The sequence below is a fragment of the Monodelphis domestica genome, chromosome 1, assembly GCF_027887165.1.
Source record: "Monodelphis domestica isolate mMonDom1 chromosome 1, mMonDom1.pri, whole genome shotgun sequence".
NCBI lineage: Eukaryota > Metazoa > Chordata > Mammalia > Didelphimorphia > Didelphidae > Monodelphis > Monodelphis domestica.
Genome location: NC_077227.1, coordinates 268,267,541 through 268,283,916, shown reverse-complemented (window position 1 = coordinate 268,283,916; position 16,376 = coordinate 268,267,541). Strand labels below are relative to the sequence as shown.

General features: G+C 36.7%; 1 protein-coding gene across 6 annotated transcripts in view; it reads right to left on the bottom strand.

Annotated features, from left to right (window-relative positions):
- Positions 1 to 16,376, bottom strand: part of DAAM1 (dishevelled associated activator of morphogenesis 1) — a 232,987-nt gene that overhangs the window by 144,856 nt on the left and 71,755 nt on the right. For all 6 annotated transcript variants that reach the window (XM_007472963.3, XM_056810827.1, XM_007472959.3 and 3 more), the window contains exon 2: positions 987 to 1,202. In XM_007472963.3, the coding sequence (XP_007473025.1) occupies positions 987 to 1,166 (180 nt within the window). In that variant the 5' untranslated portion in view covers positions 1,167 to 1,202. The remainder of the gene's footprint in view (positions 1 to 986; positions 1,203 to 16,376) is intronic.

The following is a 16,376-nucleotide window of genomic DNA, read 5'->3' as shown; positions in this document are numbered from 1 at the left end:
ATCATACACACTGGGGCTTTAATGCCTACTTTTTCCCTATACTTGAATTTTTTTCAACCAGAATAGAAACATGTCAAAGGCATTCTTGAAATGAAATTGAGCAATATTCTTTTAGGATGGGACCTAGATAGATATCACTAAATGTCACTTATTTCAACCTATTTCTTCTGAAATAAGATAGTACCTAGAAAACGATTAACCTCAGCTATTACTACTCAGAACCTATCATTACAAAATAGTAAACTACTAAAGTTATAGCTTTCAAAGAGTCTTAAAAATAAGTATCATTTTTCTATTAAAGGAAAAAAGAAAAGGAATGTTATGTTTGAACTGCCCAAAAAGTCAAAGTACATGGGAGAAAAAGGCCTGGGGCAATTCCCTAGAATGGAAGAACATTGTGAGGTATCACACTTAGTACTTTTAAGTCTCAAAGGTCGGATGGGCAAAAAGGACAATAAGGATGCATGTGATATGGCTTCTGTAAGGGCTTAAATCCATCCTACCATTTTAAAGCTACTCCAGAACATATGATTACATCTAATCTAACCTCCCTCTTCCTACTTTTTTGATTCAGTGATGAGGGGAGGGGTAGTTGGGTGGCACTGTGGATTGAACACAGGGCCTGGACTTTGGAAGATTCATCTTTCTGAGTTCAAATCCGGCCTCAGACACTTACTAGTTGTGTAACCCTGGGCAAGTCACTTAATCCTGTTTGCCTCAGGTTCTTCATGTGTAAAATGAGTTGGAGAAGAAAATGGCAAACCACTTCAATATCTTTGCCAAGGAAACCCCAAATGGGGTCATGAAGAATCAGACATTGACTGAAAAAATGACTAAACAACAAAAATGAGAGAAGAAAAAAAGAATGAAAGGAAGATTAGTCAAGGTTGTACAGTGAGGAAAAATAAGCCAATAGGTCTTTGTTCAGGTTCCTTCTCGAGATCTCCCCATTTTACTAAGAGAATTGATTCATATCCAATACTCACCACAAGCTCACTGAACATAACATCCAGTTCTTCCACTGGGGGCATGGGGAATGCAGGTTCCATCATCTGAAGAGCAAAATTGCTGTCATTGCGAAGTCGATATGTGATCTCTGGGGGATCATTACTTTGGAAACAGCAAAAGACGAATGAAAACCGTCCACTTCTTTTCCTTGGGGTCATGGTGAAAATACTCTATACTTCTCCCGTGGCTAAACTCTGAAAGAAAAGATCAGGGAGTTGAGCATTTATATTCAAATGAGAAGATCAATCAAACTAATTTACAGATGTGTAGTGTAAGCAAATGAGTGCATCCAGTTACACAAAAGAAAAAAATGGAACTTTATTAACTATTTTTAGGACAAACTCAAGTCAATCAATTTCTTCAACTCTTCAACTCTACTTTGTCAAACATGAATGTCATATTAATCTTCCTATGGCAGGGCTTGAATAATGTTATTTCCTGTTGAAAAACATCCAAGGGCTCCCCATTACCTAAATATTATATATTCAGAATCTGTAATCTTATTTTCAAGGTCTTCTAAGTTCTAGCCTCAACATACCTTCCTGCCTGATCTACCATATCTATTGGCAGATAGATGGCATAGTAGACAGAGTACTGGGGATCCTCCCTCCCTTTTCCCACTTTTTTGATTCAGTGATGAGGGAAGGGGTAGCTAGGTGACATAATGGATAGAGCAATGGATAGACAGGACTTAAGTTCTGGAAGATTCATCTTCTAAGTTAAAAGCTGACCTCAGATCCTTACTAGCTACATGACACTGGGCAAGCTGCTAAACCCAGTTTGCTTCAATTTCCTCATCTGTAAAACTAGTTGGAGAAGAAAATGGCAAACCACTCCTGTATATTTGCCAAGAAAATCCCAAATGGCATCATGAAGAGTTGGGCATGACTGAAAAACAACCAAACAATAATATATATACCCAGTGTTCAATTGGATCACACACTATTATTCACTGTTCATGATTGTGACTTCCTATTTTGAAGACTTTATTTACATTATTGACTCTATTTGTAATGTTCTCACTCATTTCTACTTGCAAAATCCAGCTCAAATGTCATAAGTCTCATATAGACTTCCCTGATATTTCCAGCAGAGGCTTTTTTCCCTTCTTCCAAATTTCTGTAGTTTTTTTTTTAATTGTCTTTATTTTTATAGCTCATGTGGCATTTTTTTTGTGTGTGTGTTTAGGGGGCTACTCAAATTTAGCTATGAGAAAAAAAGACAAATGTACACACAATGCATTGTTTAAGTTTAGTTTCCATTAATAATATTTTCTCCATTACTTTCTTAAATCTAGACCAATGATATGAAATTCAACTAGAAATAGGGGCCAAAAATCCTTAGATAAGGATTCCTGTAGACCATATTGACTACCAAAACCACTTAACATTATATTCTATTATATTTTTATTTATTTTGTTAAATTTCCCAATTACATTTTTAATCTATTTTTCAGCTGGGCTACTCAACCTGCCTTTGACACCTTTGAGTTAGATAATCGATGAAACAATAAATCAAACCTTGCTTTGTGACATTTGCCCTTTTCCAAGTCATAAATGCTCACATAGAAAATCTAACAGCTTGTGCAAGCATTCCAGCACACCTGCTTGTATTCTAGCTCTGTGTCTATAAATTTCTTTCCTACTAGACTGTAAAACTTAAAGACAGTGCCCATGATATTCTTCATATTTGTGTTCCTCTGTCTACCCAGCATTGATTCTTTTAGTATATGTTCAATAAATATTAAATGAGAATAAAAGGAACACAATCCAAAACTATAGTATAATGACAATAAAAGACACTTCTGAACTGGTTAAGAAAAATAATTGTGAAAAACTGAGGTTTAAAAACCAGTCCATAGTATTTTTTCAGTAAAAGACCATTCAAATAATAGTTCAACAAAAGAAGAATATGTGTATCTTAGTTTGGTTTATTAGATTGGTAATGATAGAATAAGGTTTCACTCAAATAATGGATTCAAATCACATTAATAAAAACCAAAATGATGGCTCTGACAAGGTGTTTTGTTTTTTTTTAAGTTAAATTATTCTTCACAAATTTTTAATTGAATTCAAAGCAATTTTAACAAGGCCATTTATACCATTCATCAAATGTCCAGTCTCCAAACTGCAGCCTATTCTAAAAAGCACTAGGGACATAAACAAGGAAGTAGATGACTGGAAAACACACATTGTTTGGACAAGATAGTATTCCTCTAACTCACAGGTGTCAAACTCAAATAAAAAGAGATCCCCTGAGATCTGCTGGCCATGCATAGACTTAGAAAGCCATAAATTTACATATTGTATTTTTTATTCATTTTGTTAAATGTTTCTTATTTATATTTTAATCAGACCCTGGCCCACTCTGGGAATTTAGCAGGAGTTTATAACCCTATGGGCAGCAAACAGAACAGGAAGGTTGCTGGGTTTTTTTGTTGTTTTTTAAGTGCATTGAAAACCCAGCTAAACAAATCTGAACTTTAAGAACCTGAGATTGGTGCACTATTCCCACAAAGACCTTGCTTTTGTATTCTGGAGAGATAATGAACCAAATGGGTAACATATTACTTCTACTTGATTAGATAATACTATGGTTTTATGAACAAAAGGCTATCATCCTCAGAGGTAAGTTTCACTAGACCTATGTATTCTCTGAACCAAACCAGCTAGGATCATGGTTTTTATATTCTCTCTCCCAAACAATTAGGGATACGGATGGGTCTCCTCCTTATCCACAGTCTCAAAAGTGATGAATTGTTGATGAAGTCATGGGGCCTGCATTGGAACATCTTGAATCTTTTTTACTCAGATCAGGTCAATTTCAACATGGCAACTGGGCTTCCAACCAATGGAGTTCTTCTGCTCATCTCAGCTTCTGGCATTTGTTCAGAAGCAAAAAGGAAGTCTCTGGGGTATCTAAAATGCAGTTCATCTGAAATACTGCAGATAACTACTATTGCTGCACAAGGAAATAATTAAGTAGTTACTTTGGATTCTAGAACAGGTGCATTTTGCTTAGCAAAGAATCAGACATTCTATCAATACTGTTCTTCCAGTTAGTCAGAATAGCTTACAGTGCTCTTATTTTGGGAGGGGAGTGGGGGGAGGAGGAACTCTTAAAATGGCACTTACTCAAAAAGAGAGCCCCATAGAGATTTTACAGGTGCCCTATAAAAAGGATGCTACCTAGGGGACACAGGAAAAACAGCCCATGCATTTTCCATTATTAGTGCTATATCACAACACAAATAATTCTATTTTTAATCTTTGTTTTTCCTCACCAGAGGTGAAATGATTACCCTTCAAGAAGCATGTAGTGACCTTTTCAAGGTACTGATAACAAAATGGGTTTTCAATCTAACCAATCCAGTCCTTCAACCAAATCTCCACACCAAGCAATACAATCCAACCTTAAGATGACCAGCTAAGGATATGGTCTAAAGTTATGCACCCAAGGTAGACTGTCTCCATCCAGACTTAATTTACCCACCAAGGGAACAAGACTATACATTGGCTACATGAGTACCATGTTCTAACATGAACTTGAAGTTTCAACACCATTCCTTCTAGGCTGCCAAGAAGAGTGCTGTTGATCATCCTTGAGACTCTGACTTGCAAAGTCTTGTCAAACTTCCACTCTCTGGTCAATGAAAATTGCTACATGTGCCATCTTCTGATAGAAGAGCTTTGGTACAGCATTGCTTAGCCCTGGTTAACAGAACTGATTTCCTAATGAGAGTCTGAGCAATCTAAGTGTTTCCATTGTAAGATCACTGTGCTGATGACTACTGCAAATTGGCTTCAATAGTTTCAAATTAGGGTGACAAAACATTCTCTAAATAAGGGTTATGTGTGTCATCTATTCCAGTTGAGAAGAGCTGAATGTGCCAAATATCAGTAAGAAACTACATGTGATGGGCTTGCCTGTATTTGCAAGCTATGTTAAGAACTAGATTTGTGTGTCTACTTGCATTTCAATCATGATAATCTTTCATGTTTAATTCTGAAAAAATACTCCAATAAAAGGCTGACATCTTAACAATGAAATTAGGCCATTTTTTTTTCTGTTTCCCAAATGTCAGAAGGAATTTGTCTGAGCTCTAGGCTTCCTGAAGAAATGCAGAATTATCAAAGTGGTTGTGGATTATGACAATTTTTCAAAAATTTACAAAATGAGGGGAAGCTAGATGGCTCAGTAGAGAGCCAGGCCTGTAAAGGAGAGATCCTGGGTTCAAATCTGGCCTCAAATACTTCCTACCTGTGTGATCTTGAGCAAGTCACTTAATCCCCCATTGCCTAGCCCTTACTGCTCTTCTGAATCAATACAGATTATTGACTCTCAGACAAAAGATAAAGGTTAAAAATTGTTTTTTATAAAATGCTTTTCCATACATGGTCTTATTTGGACCTCACAACAACCGAAATGAGGTAATGGAAAAGACAAGATGAAGCCTTTTCATAAAAGGCAGATATAAATAAAAAGGAATGAAATTTCAAACAAATCTGAATTGATGCTGATATCTTAAAGCTTTCTCTAAAAGATCAATATTCCTTGCTATCCACCTCCAGAGAAAGAATTGTTGGAATAGGAATGCAGATGAAAGCAGATGATTTTTCACTTGTTTATTTTGGGTATATGTTTTAGGGGCTTGGGGGTATATGTTTCGGGGTATATGTTTATAAGATTATTCACTTACAAAAATGAACAATATGGAAATATGTTTTGTGTGATAATACATGTATAACCAAGATTGAATTACTTGCCAGTCCTGAAATGAGCAAGACAACTTGGTTCATATACCTTCAGAAAACTTATGTGGAAATTTTTTATGTTTAATTGGTAAAAATTTAAGTTAAATTAAAAAAAGGTCAATATTCTTAAGATATGTTTCTCTTTCAGAGAAAACACACTAGAAGACACATAACAATTGCTGTCCTCTTCCTTTGCTAGAGACAAACTAAAAGAAGTCAGTGATGCTAATGAGTGGAAAAAAAACAGGTAGTGAACTTGTGGGGCAGCTAGGTGGCACAGAGGATAATCCCCAGCTTGGAGTCAGGAAGACTCATGGCCTCAGATACTTAACTAGCTAGGTGACCCTAGTCAAGTCACTTGCCCATGTCTGCCTCAGTTTCCTCAGCTGTAAAATGAGTTAGAGAAAGAAACAGGAACTACTCCAATATCTTTGTCAATAAAACCTTAAATGGTATTTGAACAATTGAAGTGGACTTGAAAGTGATGGGACAACTTTCCCCAGACACCATTAATTCTCAAAAATCTCTCAAAAAAATTATGTGCCACATATAAAATGAATTCAGTTGAATTCACAGAACAAGGAGAATCCAGCAAATTAAAATCTCTACTCATTAAGCCTGCAAAATGCTAGTCCTCGAATATTAGTCCTCTCCCATCCACACTCACCCTCCAGGCTCCTGGCAATGAGACACAATCAAGTGGTTGGATTATGTCTGGAGCCTATACGGGGATCTCCACTTGCGGCAGAAACTTTGATGAAACATCTCAGCTGCCCTGGACTCCCCATTCCCATGTCTCAATGAATGGCAAATACTGATTCTGTTCAGCCACATGAGGAGAATGGGATGGAGAAAAATGAAATCTGCTACCTTCTACCTGAGAACACCCCTAATTTTGGGACCTCTCCCCACACAAGGCTGCAGAGAATTTACTCAAAATACTCTTTCACCCACTTCAAGCCCTGAAAAAAAAAAATAGATGCTCATTCAACCCAGCCAAGAAAGGAAGGAGAAGAAAAAGGGAGGAATTGGGGTCAAAGAGTCAGTATGCATGGCTACACTGGCCTGTAGGGAAATAAAATCTGGGGTTCCCAGGCCTGTCCCCTAACTAATCACTCAGGATAGGGAACTAGGCCAGCAAACCCTAAATATTTTAGCAAGGAAGGAGTCAGAGATAGCTTTGAAGTCCAACATAGCGTTGTATCTACTGGCAAAGTGGAAAGAGTCAGAGTAGTACCAAAATATTTATAGCAACCCTTTATATATTAGCAAATGACTAGAAACAAAATAGATGCTGTAACTATGGCATTACCTTCCATTACGTTCTATTTTCCAAGGCTTTTTTTCTCCCATAAACTTTACTATACTGTATGAAATTATGAATTTCACAAATACAAAGAACAATACTAATGAAATTAAAGAATACAGATGAAGATATATGAATTGAATCAAAGTGAAGTGAGCAAATCTAGGAAAAATATATATCATGCCTACAACTACGTAAATGGAAAAAACAAAGACAAATGTAATACTGACAAATTATAATGATCAAGTTTGTCACCCAAAAAGGAGATATGAAAAGAGACTTTGTCATGATTCTATGGAGAGGTAAGGACTATATATGGATTACGATCATTGCACATGTCACACTTTTGATACATTGGTTAGTTTTGCTGAACTTTTTTGCCCCCCTTGTTTTCCTTTCAGTTATCTTGGATGACTTGCTGGAAAGAGATAAAAAGTGGGAAATGTAAATGATATGAAAACAAAAGCTAAGAATAAAATTTTAAATATCAAAAATGTGTTTAAAGTTGTGCAAAGAGGACACAACAGAATCTTAAAAAGTGAGTTTTGCCCATCCTAAAATATAATTGATGTGCATTTTGTATTGTGATGATAATGCAATGGTAACCAAAATTATCTTATCAAGAAGAATTTAGGAAAAATGCTTTGCTTCTTTCCTAGCTCTTTCTATTCTCTTACACATTCCACATGTCTGGGTTTGTTTCCCAAGAACACCAGATGCCAAACAAGATTTGGAAACAAAATAATAGAACACAGTCTAAATAAGCCAGGGATAGTATAACAAGTACCCCCTAGGAACACAAAGGGAATTTTGTTTTCCTCTGAAATATCCATATCCTCTCAGTTAGGAAACTGTGAAAAGGCATTTCATAGCCATCATAGACAATGGGGGCAGCCCTTCCCACAACATTTGGTCTCAAAAGTATATTAAGGCATTTTTTGGAGTAGATTCTGGAAACTCCACTTAGCCAGAAGACAATTCTCCCAACCCAATGACTTCTACAACACAACTGAAAGTGTTATTACCCTTTCATCTTAAGAAAAAGAAAAATCTCATGAAAGAAGTTTCCAGATTGTTGCTTCAAAAGTCCAATTTCAACTTTGTAGCCACACATAAACAGAACTAATGATGATCAAAACCTTTCTACTTCCTTTGGTATTTAGTCCTAGGTAAGTAAAGGACTCATCTAATGTTTCTGTATGCTCTCAAATCCAAATGAGCCTTGGCTAAAGAAAATATTTATTGATGGTATCTTTTTAAGCCTAGCATATTCTGTTAATACACACACATTAAGAAAAAAAAATCTTAAGATATTACTGTACAAATTCAAACTATCAACGTACCATCATTCCAAGTTGCCATCTCAAAGACTGCCAACAATTCTTCTGTTTAGCAATCTAGGACTTTGACCAAGAGCTTAGGCTATAAATCCCCCAAATCCACCATAATAAGGTTCACATATTAGGAAACGTGTTGATCACAAAGAGAAACTGGAAATGGGAAGCCAAGTCATGCACTGAATTATCCAAAAAGAGCCAACAGTGACCACTTAATAAGCTGATTCAATGGGGGGTAGGGGGGAGGAAGTAAGTCCTTTCAAGTGTTTTATAGTATGCTACCCTGCCTTACAGCTGGACCCTGAATGAAAACGTGTTCATTCAAAAATCCTTAAAACAGTTACACATTCTGGTACAGGTTGGTAAGGAATACTATTATGCTATAGATAAGAAATGATAATCAAGATGATTTCAAAAAAAGCTGGAAAGATTGGTGGGAACTGATGCAGAGTGAAATTAGCAGAACTGGGAGAACACTGTACACAATAACAGCAGTATTGGGCAATGGTCATATGAGAAAACTTGGCTACTCTCAGCAGTGTAATGATCTGGACAATCCTGAAAGACTTAAGACAAGGAATGGGGTCCACCTCCAGAGAAAGAACTGTTAGAGTCATCTTTTACATCAGTGTATTGTTGGTTTTATTTGGAGGTTTTGGTTTTGTATGAATGTACTCTCATAAAAATGATCAATATGGAAGTGTGTTTTGCATGACTGTTTATAAAAATGAAAAAAATAAAAACATTTACACACATTCAATAAGTACCTACTATGTGCAGAGTATTAAGCTTGTCCCTGGGAGTGGTACAAAGAGCAAATAAATCTCTATTATCGTGGAGCTCATTACCTAATAACCCTTCACAACACTTAAAAATAACTAATCCAAAATCATAGCATCTTAGCGTTTAGAACTGAACGTATCCCTAGATGCAACCCTAGAGTGTTTACCTAATACAAACTCGTTTTCCATACAAGGAAACCGAGGCCAATGACACTCAGATAAGTAAGGGTGGTCAGAATCCATACAAGTCCTTTGAGTCAAAATCTAGTGTCCTTTCCCATTATAGCTTTGGAACAATACTATAACATGGTACCTAAAAACGCAAGATAAGTTACAAACCAAATACCTTTCAGTGTCTTAGGAGCTTAGAAATTTTATTAATTCAAGGGAAGGAATCAAGGAAGACTTCATGGAAGAATCTTACATTTCAGATTGGTCTTACTACAGCAAAAGGAAGTAGATAGAAAGAAAATACATCTCAGGCAATGATATGAGCAAAGCCACAGAAGAACAGGACTGAACACATTTAAAGAATGGCAAGTAGTCTGCTTTACATGCAGATACCACATGTTTATTAGTAGCATGAGGTTTTAAAAAAAAAGCAATGTGTTCTCTTGAATAGCAGGAAAAAGCAATTACTAGTCCAAATAGCTTTTACTAGAACCTGTAAGGACAGTGAAGCAGAGAACAGAAGATAAGATATGACAAGACAAAATGTGGCAGACAGTATTTGACCATCAGGTAGAGAGTAGAGAGAGAAGTCAAACATTAAAGTTTCAGATACTGGTGACTCGACGGTTTGGTTCCACTAAGAGAAATAAACAAGAAAGAAAGGAGCCCATTTAAGCCCAAAATCTACCTGGGAGGTTAGAAGGGCTTGGGAGGGGGCAGATTGAAAAAGAGCTCTGAAACAAAAGTGCAAATCCACCTTTCCTTTCAGGTTGAAGTTTTCATCTGACCTCAGGGACCTCAAATACAGATTTCAACCAAATATTCACATCAAGCAGGTTAGGTGGCTCTGTGGATAGGGTTAGTTGCTTAACCCTCATTGCCCAGTCCTTATCACTCTTCTTCTTTAGAACCAGTACACAGTATTGATTCTATGATGGAAGGTGAGAGTTTAAAAAACTATAAAAGAAAAAAGTTCCTGTCAAGGAGCAGAAATAAAGAAAATGTGGTTTTGTTCTATAAGAACTAGAGTCAAGAAGATCCAAGTTCAAATCTAGCCTCAGAAACTTCTTGGCTATGTGATCCTGGGCATGTTACTTAATGTCTATTTGCCTCACTTTCCTCTTCCACAAAATGATAATAATAATATTACCTACTTCCTAGGGTGGGTGTGAGGATTAGGTGAGTTAATATTTAACCTCTCTCTGCCTAGGTTTTCTCATCTATAAAAAGGGGATAGTAATAGCAACTATACCTCCCAAGGATGTTGTGAAAATAAAATGAAGTATTTATAGTCTATAAAATTTAAAGTGCTAGCTATTATTAATGGACTATATGCATAATCACATGAGCAAGAAGAGGTCTCAAAGAGGTCTAGTTACAATTTTAGTTTTCTTTAAATAATCTTCAATTTGTGTTTGTTTTTCCAAAAAGAGTTATCCTTTATAATAGAAACCATTCATAAGGCACTTGAAAACTCATAATATTCCTTCCTTATAAATACCTGTATGAAATGGAGAATGAACGAGAAACTCAGAAAGGAAAAGAAAATAAGACGGTTTCATGTTCACAGGAAAAGAATGCTTATGAATGAATGATAAAGCATTTAGTAAGCATTTTACAACATGTCCCATACTAATAACCAATGCAGACACAAAGACAAGTAATCAAGCTCTTAAGGAACTCACATTCCAATGTGGGAAAACATAAAGAGAAGCAACAATGTGGGGAACACATATAGTAGTAGGGTTTGGAACTATCTAAGAAGTGGCATGCAGGGCTAGCTGTGGGAAAGATTAGGAGAAAGCTCATCAATCAGAGCCTAGGATTCTTGGGGCAGTTTCCTGAATCCAATGAGAGGGTGAGGCAGCTGGTGGCAGTAAATTGAGAGCCAGGCCCAGAGATCAAAGATCCTGGGTTAAGATCTAGCCTCAAATACTTCCTAGCTGTGTCACCCTGGGCAAGTCACTTGGCCTCTCCATTGCCTGGTCCTTACCACTCTTCTGTCTTAGAATCAATAAAACTCATTGGTTCTAAGACAGAAGGTATGGATTAAAAAAAAAAGAATCCAATGGGAGGAGGATAAAGAAGATATAAGGAGAATAACTAGAGTTCAAGAAGTAAAGTTTGCAACTACCTGGTAAGTTATGTGGAGACCTAGGACCCAGTGGGAAGGGAGTGAAGAAGAAACAAGAATGGCCAGAGGGCAGACATCACTTAATTGATCTGTCCTCTTATGGACCATCCAGTTCAGCCAGTTTTCCAAGGATACAAGCACCTATCATGATTTTCCCTAGGTTCTTTTGAAACCTTCCCTCTCCTTGAAATAGCTAAAGATCTAATGTCTATATGCTTGTAAAATGGTACTGCTTCTAGCACAGATTTCTTCTGAGAGTACTTAGTCAGATTCAATTTTATTCTCTTAAGCACCATTACATTTAACTACGTGCGGATACAGCCCTGTTGGACCAGGTTTCCTCATCACTGCACACATTATTTTTGAGAGAATTGAGTGACAAGCCACCCCTTGGTGACTTCCCTGCTTAAGAGAACAGAACTGTATCCTACAGGAGATTTTGAGGATCTGAAAAAGACAACTGAAGCAGTCACAGCCTATAAGTCTTGATACCATTTATGTTTGGAAAAACTCTGACCTACTTCTAGGGGATGAGGAACCAGGTTATATTCTTCAACTCACAGAACATTAAAACTTAAAGGCAGTGGAGAGATAAGCCCTCTCATTTTACAGATGAGCAAACTGATACCCAGAGGGGTTAAGTGATTCTCCTCAAGATCACATAGCAGAGCCAGCACTAGCCACTAAGGTCACTAATTCTCCAAATATAGCATTCTTCCTTTATTTCTGCTCCTTGACAGGAACTTTCTGGCTTGCCTAGTTATTGGGGTAAAAAAGAATGATTTGCCTATTGGCATTCAAGAAAAAGTTCCTGGGCGAAGCTAGGTGGCTCAGTGGATTGAGAGCCAATCCTAGAGACAGGAGGTGCTGGGTTCAAATCTGAAATCAGATAATTCTTAGTTGTATGACCCTGGGCAAGTTACTTAACCCCCATTGCCTAGCCCTTATCAATCTTCTATTTTAGAACCAGTACAGAGTATTGATTCTATGATGGAAGGTAAGAGTTAAAAAAAAAAAGTTCCTGCCAAGAGGCAGAAATAAAGAAAATGTAGTTTTGTTCTGCAAGAGCCAGAGTCAAGAAGGTTCAAGTTCAAATCTAGTCTCAGAAATTCCTTGGCTATGTGATCCTGGGAGTATTACTTAATGTCTGTTTGCCTCACTTTCCTCTTCTACAAAATGAGGATAATAACATTACCTACTTCCTAGGGTGGGTGTGAGGATTAGGTTAGTTAATATGTTTAAATTACCTTGCAAATCTTGAAGCACTATAGAAATGCTAGTTAATAAAAGAAATGAGTATTATTATTACTGTTAATTATTATATGATCAGGGCTTTCACACTTGAACCATAACAACTGTAAGTTCTCATTATCAACAGATTTCTAGGTACAAATAGTAAATAGCATCCTTATCACACGAACATAAAAGTATGTAATATTTCTGGAATAGAGTCATTAAAATCCTAATTGGCACATGGACCTTGTATAGACATTACAATTTAAGTTACTTAGTAAACAAGAATCTTTGGCAAATTTGCTTTTAGAGAAAGAATAAGATTATGCTCAATATGGAGATGTCTATGAGGGAAGATAGCAATAATGAAAAAAAAATTATTACAATAAGAATTCCTCATTTTGACACACAAAGACCTTCACAATATAACCTTAATCTATCTTTCCAACCTTATTGTACACAACTGCCCAGTCAAAGTGATCTTCTTGCTCTTGTGCCTCAAACCCAATACTCTCACCATGATGCTATACTAGATTCCCTTCATGCTTGAAATACATTTCCTCCCCACCTGTGCCTCCTGGAATCTGTTGTTTCAGCCTTCATGTCGAGGACTCCCTTCTCCATGCAGTCTTATCTGATTCACCTTCTTTCCCCACCCCAGTTCCTAGTATTCTCTTCCCAAATTATGTTGTATTTGTATCATATATATTTCATGTTATTCTTAGGTACACATCCTCTAATTCATTAAAATGTAAGCTCCTTGAGGGGAAGGAGTTTCATTGTTGTCTTTTTATTCTCAGTATCTGGTACATGGTTGTTGCTGTTCAGTCATTTCAGTAGTGACTGACTCTTCACAACCCCATTTATTTTCTTGGCAAAGATAATGGAATGGCTTGCCATTTTCTTCTCAGCTAGTTTTACAGATGAAAAAACTGAGGCACAGGGTTGCCCAGCATCACAAAGCTAGCATCCGGTATCTAGCATCTGGTAGATAGGAGGTAAAGTTTTAGTGGCTCATCAGGTTTCACAATTGCTACCTTCCCTCCTAGGCTATGTTAGATTGAACACGGAGAAGAGATCTCTCTCTAAAAAATATGAAACAAGATCACCAAACAGTCTTATTAGTAAATAGGTTTGATTTTTGACTCAGACACAAAATTCATTGTGTAAACTTGGGATTACAATGGCACTCTGCATTCGTTCCAAGAAAAATTACAATTCTATGCAAACAGAAAAGAAATGGAGACTAGTCCAGATGGCCTTATAGTCTCATGTTTATTCAAAACAAATAAAAGATTCACTAATTGCCTTTTTTCTTTCATGTTTTACACTACTTTTATGCCAAGGCTATTTTAATATAATTGCAAAAGAAGAAAAGGAATCACTATGTAGAACAAAGATGCTTGGTTAAAATTAAATTCAATCTCTGGTAACTATTAACAGACTTCTACCCTTTGTCTCATAGCAGATGTCAGCACTTTTCAATGAGAGAAAATTGATTGATGGGCAAAACCTTATAAGACAAGACAAGTCACTTAACCTTTCTGGGTCTCAGGTTCTTCATCTATAAAATGATGAGGTTCCAATGACCACAAGATCTCTTCTAGCTCTATAATCTAACACTCTAGAAAACTCTTCAACTGGCTATCATGAGGTTGTGGTAAGGAGCAAGGGAAAGGAGAACAGGTTCAAATTTAAGGGTTGGTGTTGGTGGAAATATTTCAACCAGATTCCTTTGCAGTGACATTCCTATGTATATCAGCAGAGCAAATTCCTGAAAGGAAGGCTGGTCTAGACTCCACAGCCCAGTTGTCATCATTAAATCAAGCACTTTGTAAGGTTATTCAGCTTATCTACAATGGATAGGAAATTCTCAGTGGATTATGGGGGAGGAGGAGAAACATTACTTTAAAAAAGAAAAAAAGAATCTTTAGTTTCTCTGCATTTTGAAACACCCAAGAGATTTAATATTCTAAGCTTACCACTTCTACAAAAAATTCTCATTGTGTATCTTACTTAGCAAGATTAGTTGTTGCCAGGAAGACAACATTTGGGATGAAGTGATTTTCGCTCCCTTCCTCTCACATTTTTCTCAGTCACTGACTTCATTTACTTTTTTCATTCTTTGGGCCTGAAGGCATCTTGTCTGTCTAGGCAATTTGTTAAACTATCACCAAAAATAGAAAAAAGGACAAAACACTAACATGGCATGGTACAATGAGGGACCCCCTGACTCTCTAATATTTTTCATTTCAGACATAAAACATGCTGGACATTCTCACATGTACACTGACATTGCTTGTAGTTGTAAGTGCTACACATGTTTATAGAAACCGAAGGGCATGGTAATTTGGGGGTTTAAAATTATAGCTGTGGCAAGTTGTTTACCAGATTCAAAAACCCTGGTGCATTCCTCAAAAAGGGATAGACTATACTAGTTCCTCTGTTTCCTTTCTTCCAACAGGCCACTGGAGAAAGAATCCCACCTTAACACATTTTGATCACTGGAAGGTGATCCTCAAAACACATTAGAGAGCAACTAACACTACAAGAACATAAAATTTCACTGGGCTTTGTCAAATCCTTCCCTATCATCTCTCCTCCATCAATTCCATTAAATGGAAAGAAGCTAATAAAAAGACAGATCATAATGCAAACTAATTGAATAAATGAAGGTTAAGTTCACTATATGGTCATTTGTGAATTCTCTTCCTTCTTACCTAAAACAAAGATCACTGAATCAAATTTTTTTTGAGCATGTAAATCCAAGAAACTCTTTATGGAATGTGCAAATCTCTTTATTTGTGGTATCTATTTGATAAATTTTTAATGCCAGCCTGTGAAATTAATTCCAAATGAATTTTTAAAACCATTAATGAATGAATGTGGTGATGTTTTCTCTAATTGCCCTTCATATAGTTTCCCTTTATATTAGACAGCACCTTACCTCTTTCAACATTAACTTCACTTTTTAACCACTCTGTGAGGCAGACAATTTGAGTATTCTCCTAACTTTATAGACTCTGAGTTCAAGAACACAGTGAGGTAGAATTGGAATCTAGGTAGGTGTTCTGAACCCAAGATGAGTCTTCAGTAAAGGTTTCTTGTCATAGAATATAGCTGAAGTCAAAAGCTTTCCCACATGTGGTAGGATCAATATTTACCAGGATCTTTATCATCCAGACTAGGCTAGTTTTTTCCCTCAAAGTCAAGGAGGCTGTTCCTGAGCTGCCTCTGGCAGCTACTTATTTACAAAAGGGCATAAAATAAGCCAGCCAATGAAAAGTCAGTGATGAAGGTCCCACTTTTGTTCAAGTTACCACACACTGCTGATTTGGTACATTTCTATAATCTATTATATCCTCATTAAGTATCATTTCTAGACTGTGGCTAATTCCACACAAAGGTCTTTATAAGACATGACTGGTTCTTCCTCTCCATCTAAAATAGTTTATCCAAGTTCTCATCCCAGTTCTCTTGTAGCAAGTCATTTAACTTTTCTGGGTCTCTGCTTACTTATTAGTAAAACCAAGCTTTGGGACTCTTGGGTTAGGTCCTAACAATCTTTCTTTCTGTACTCCCTGGAGCCCTCTCAAGAGTGTGACTAACACTTAAAGTCCCATGTATATATTTTATAATTATATCATCTTG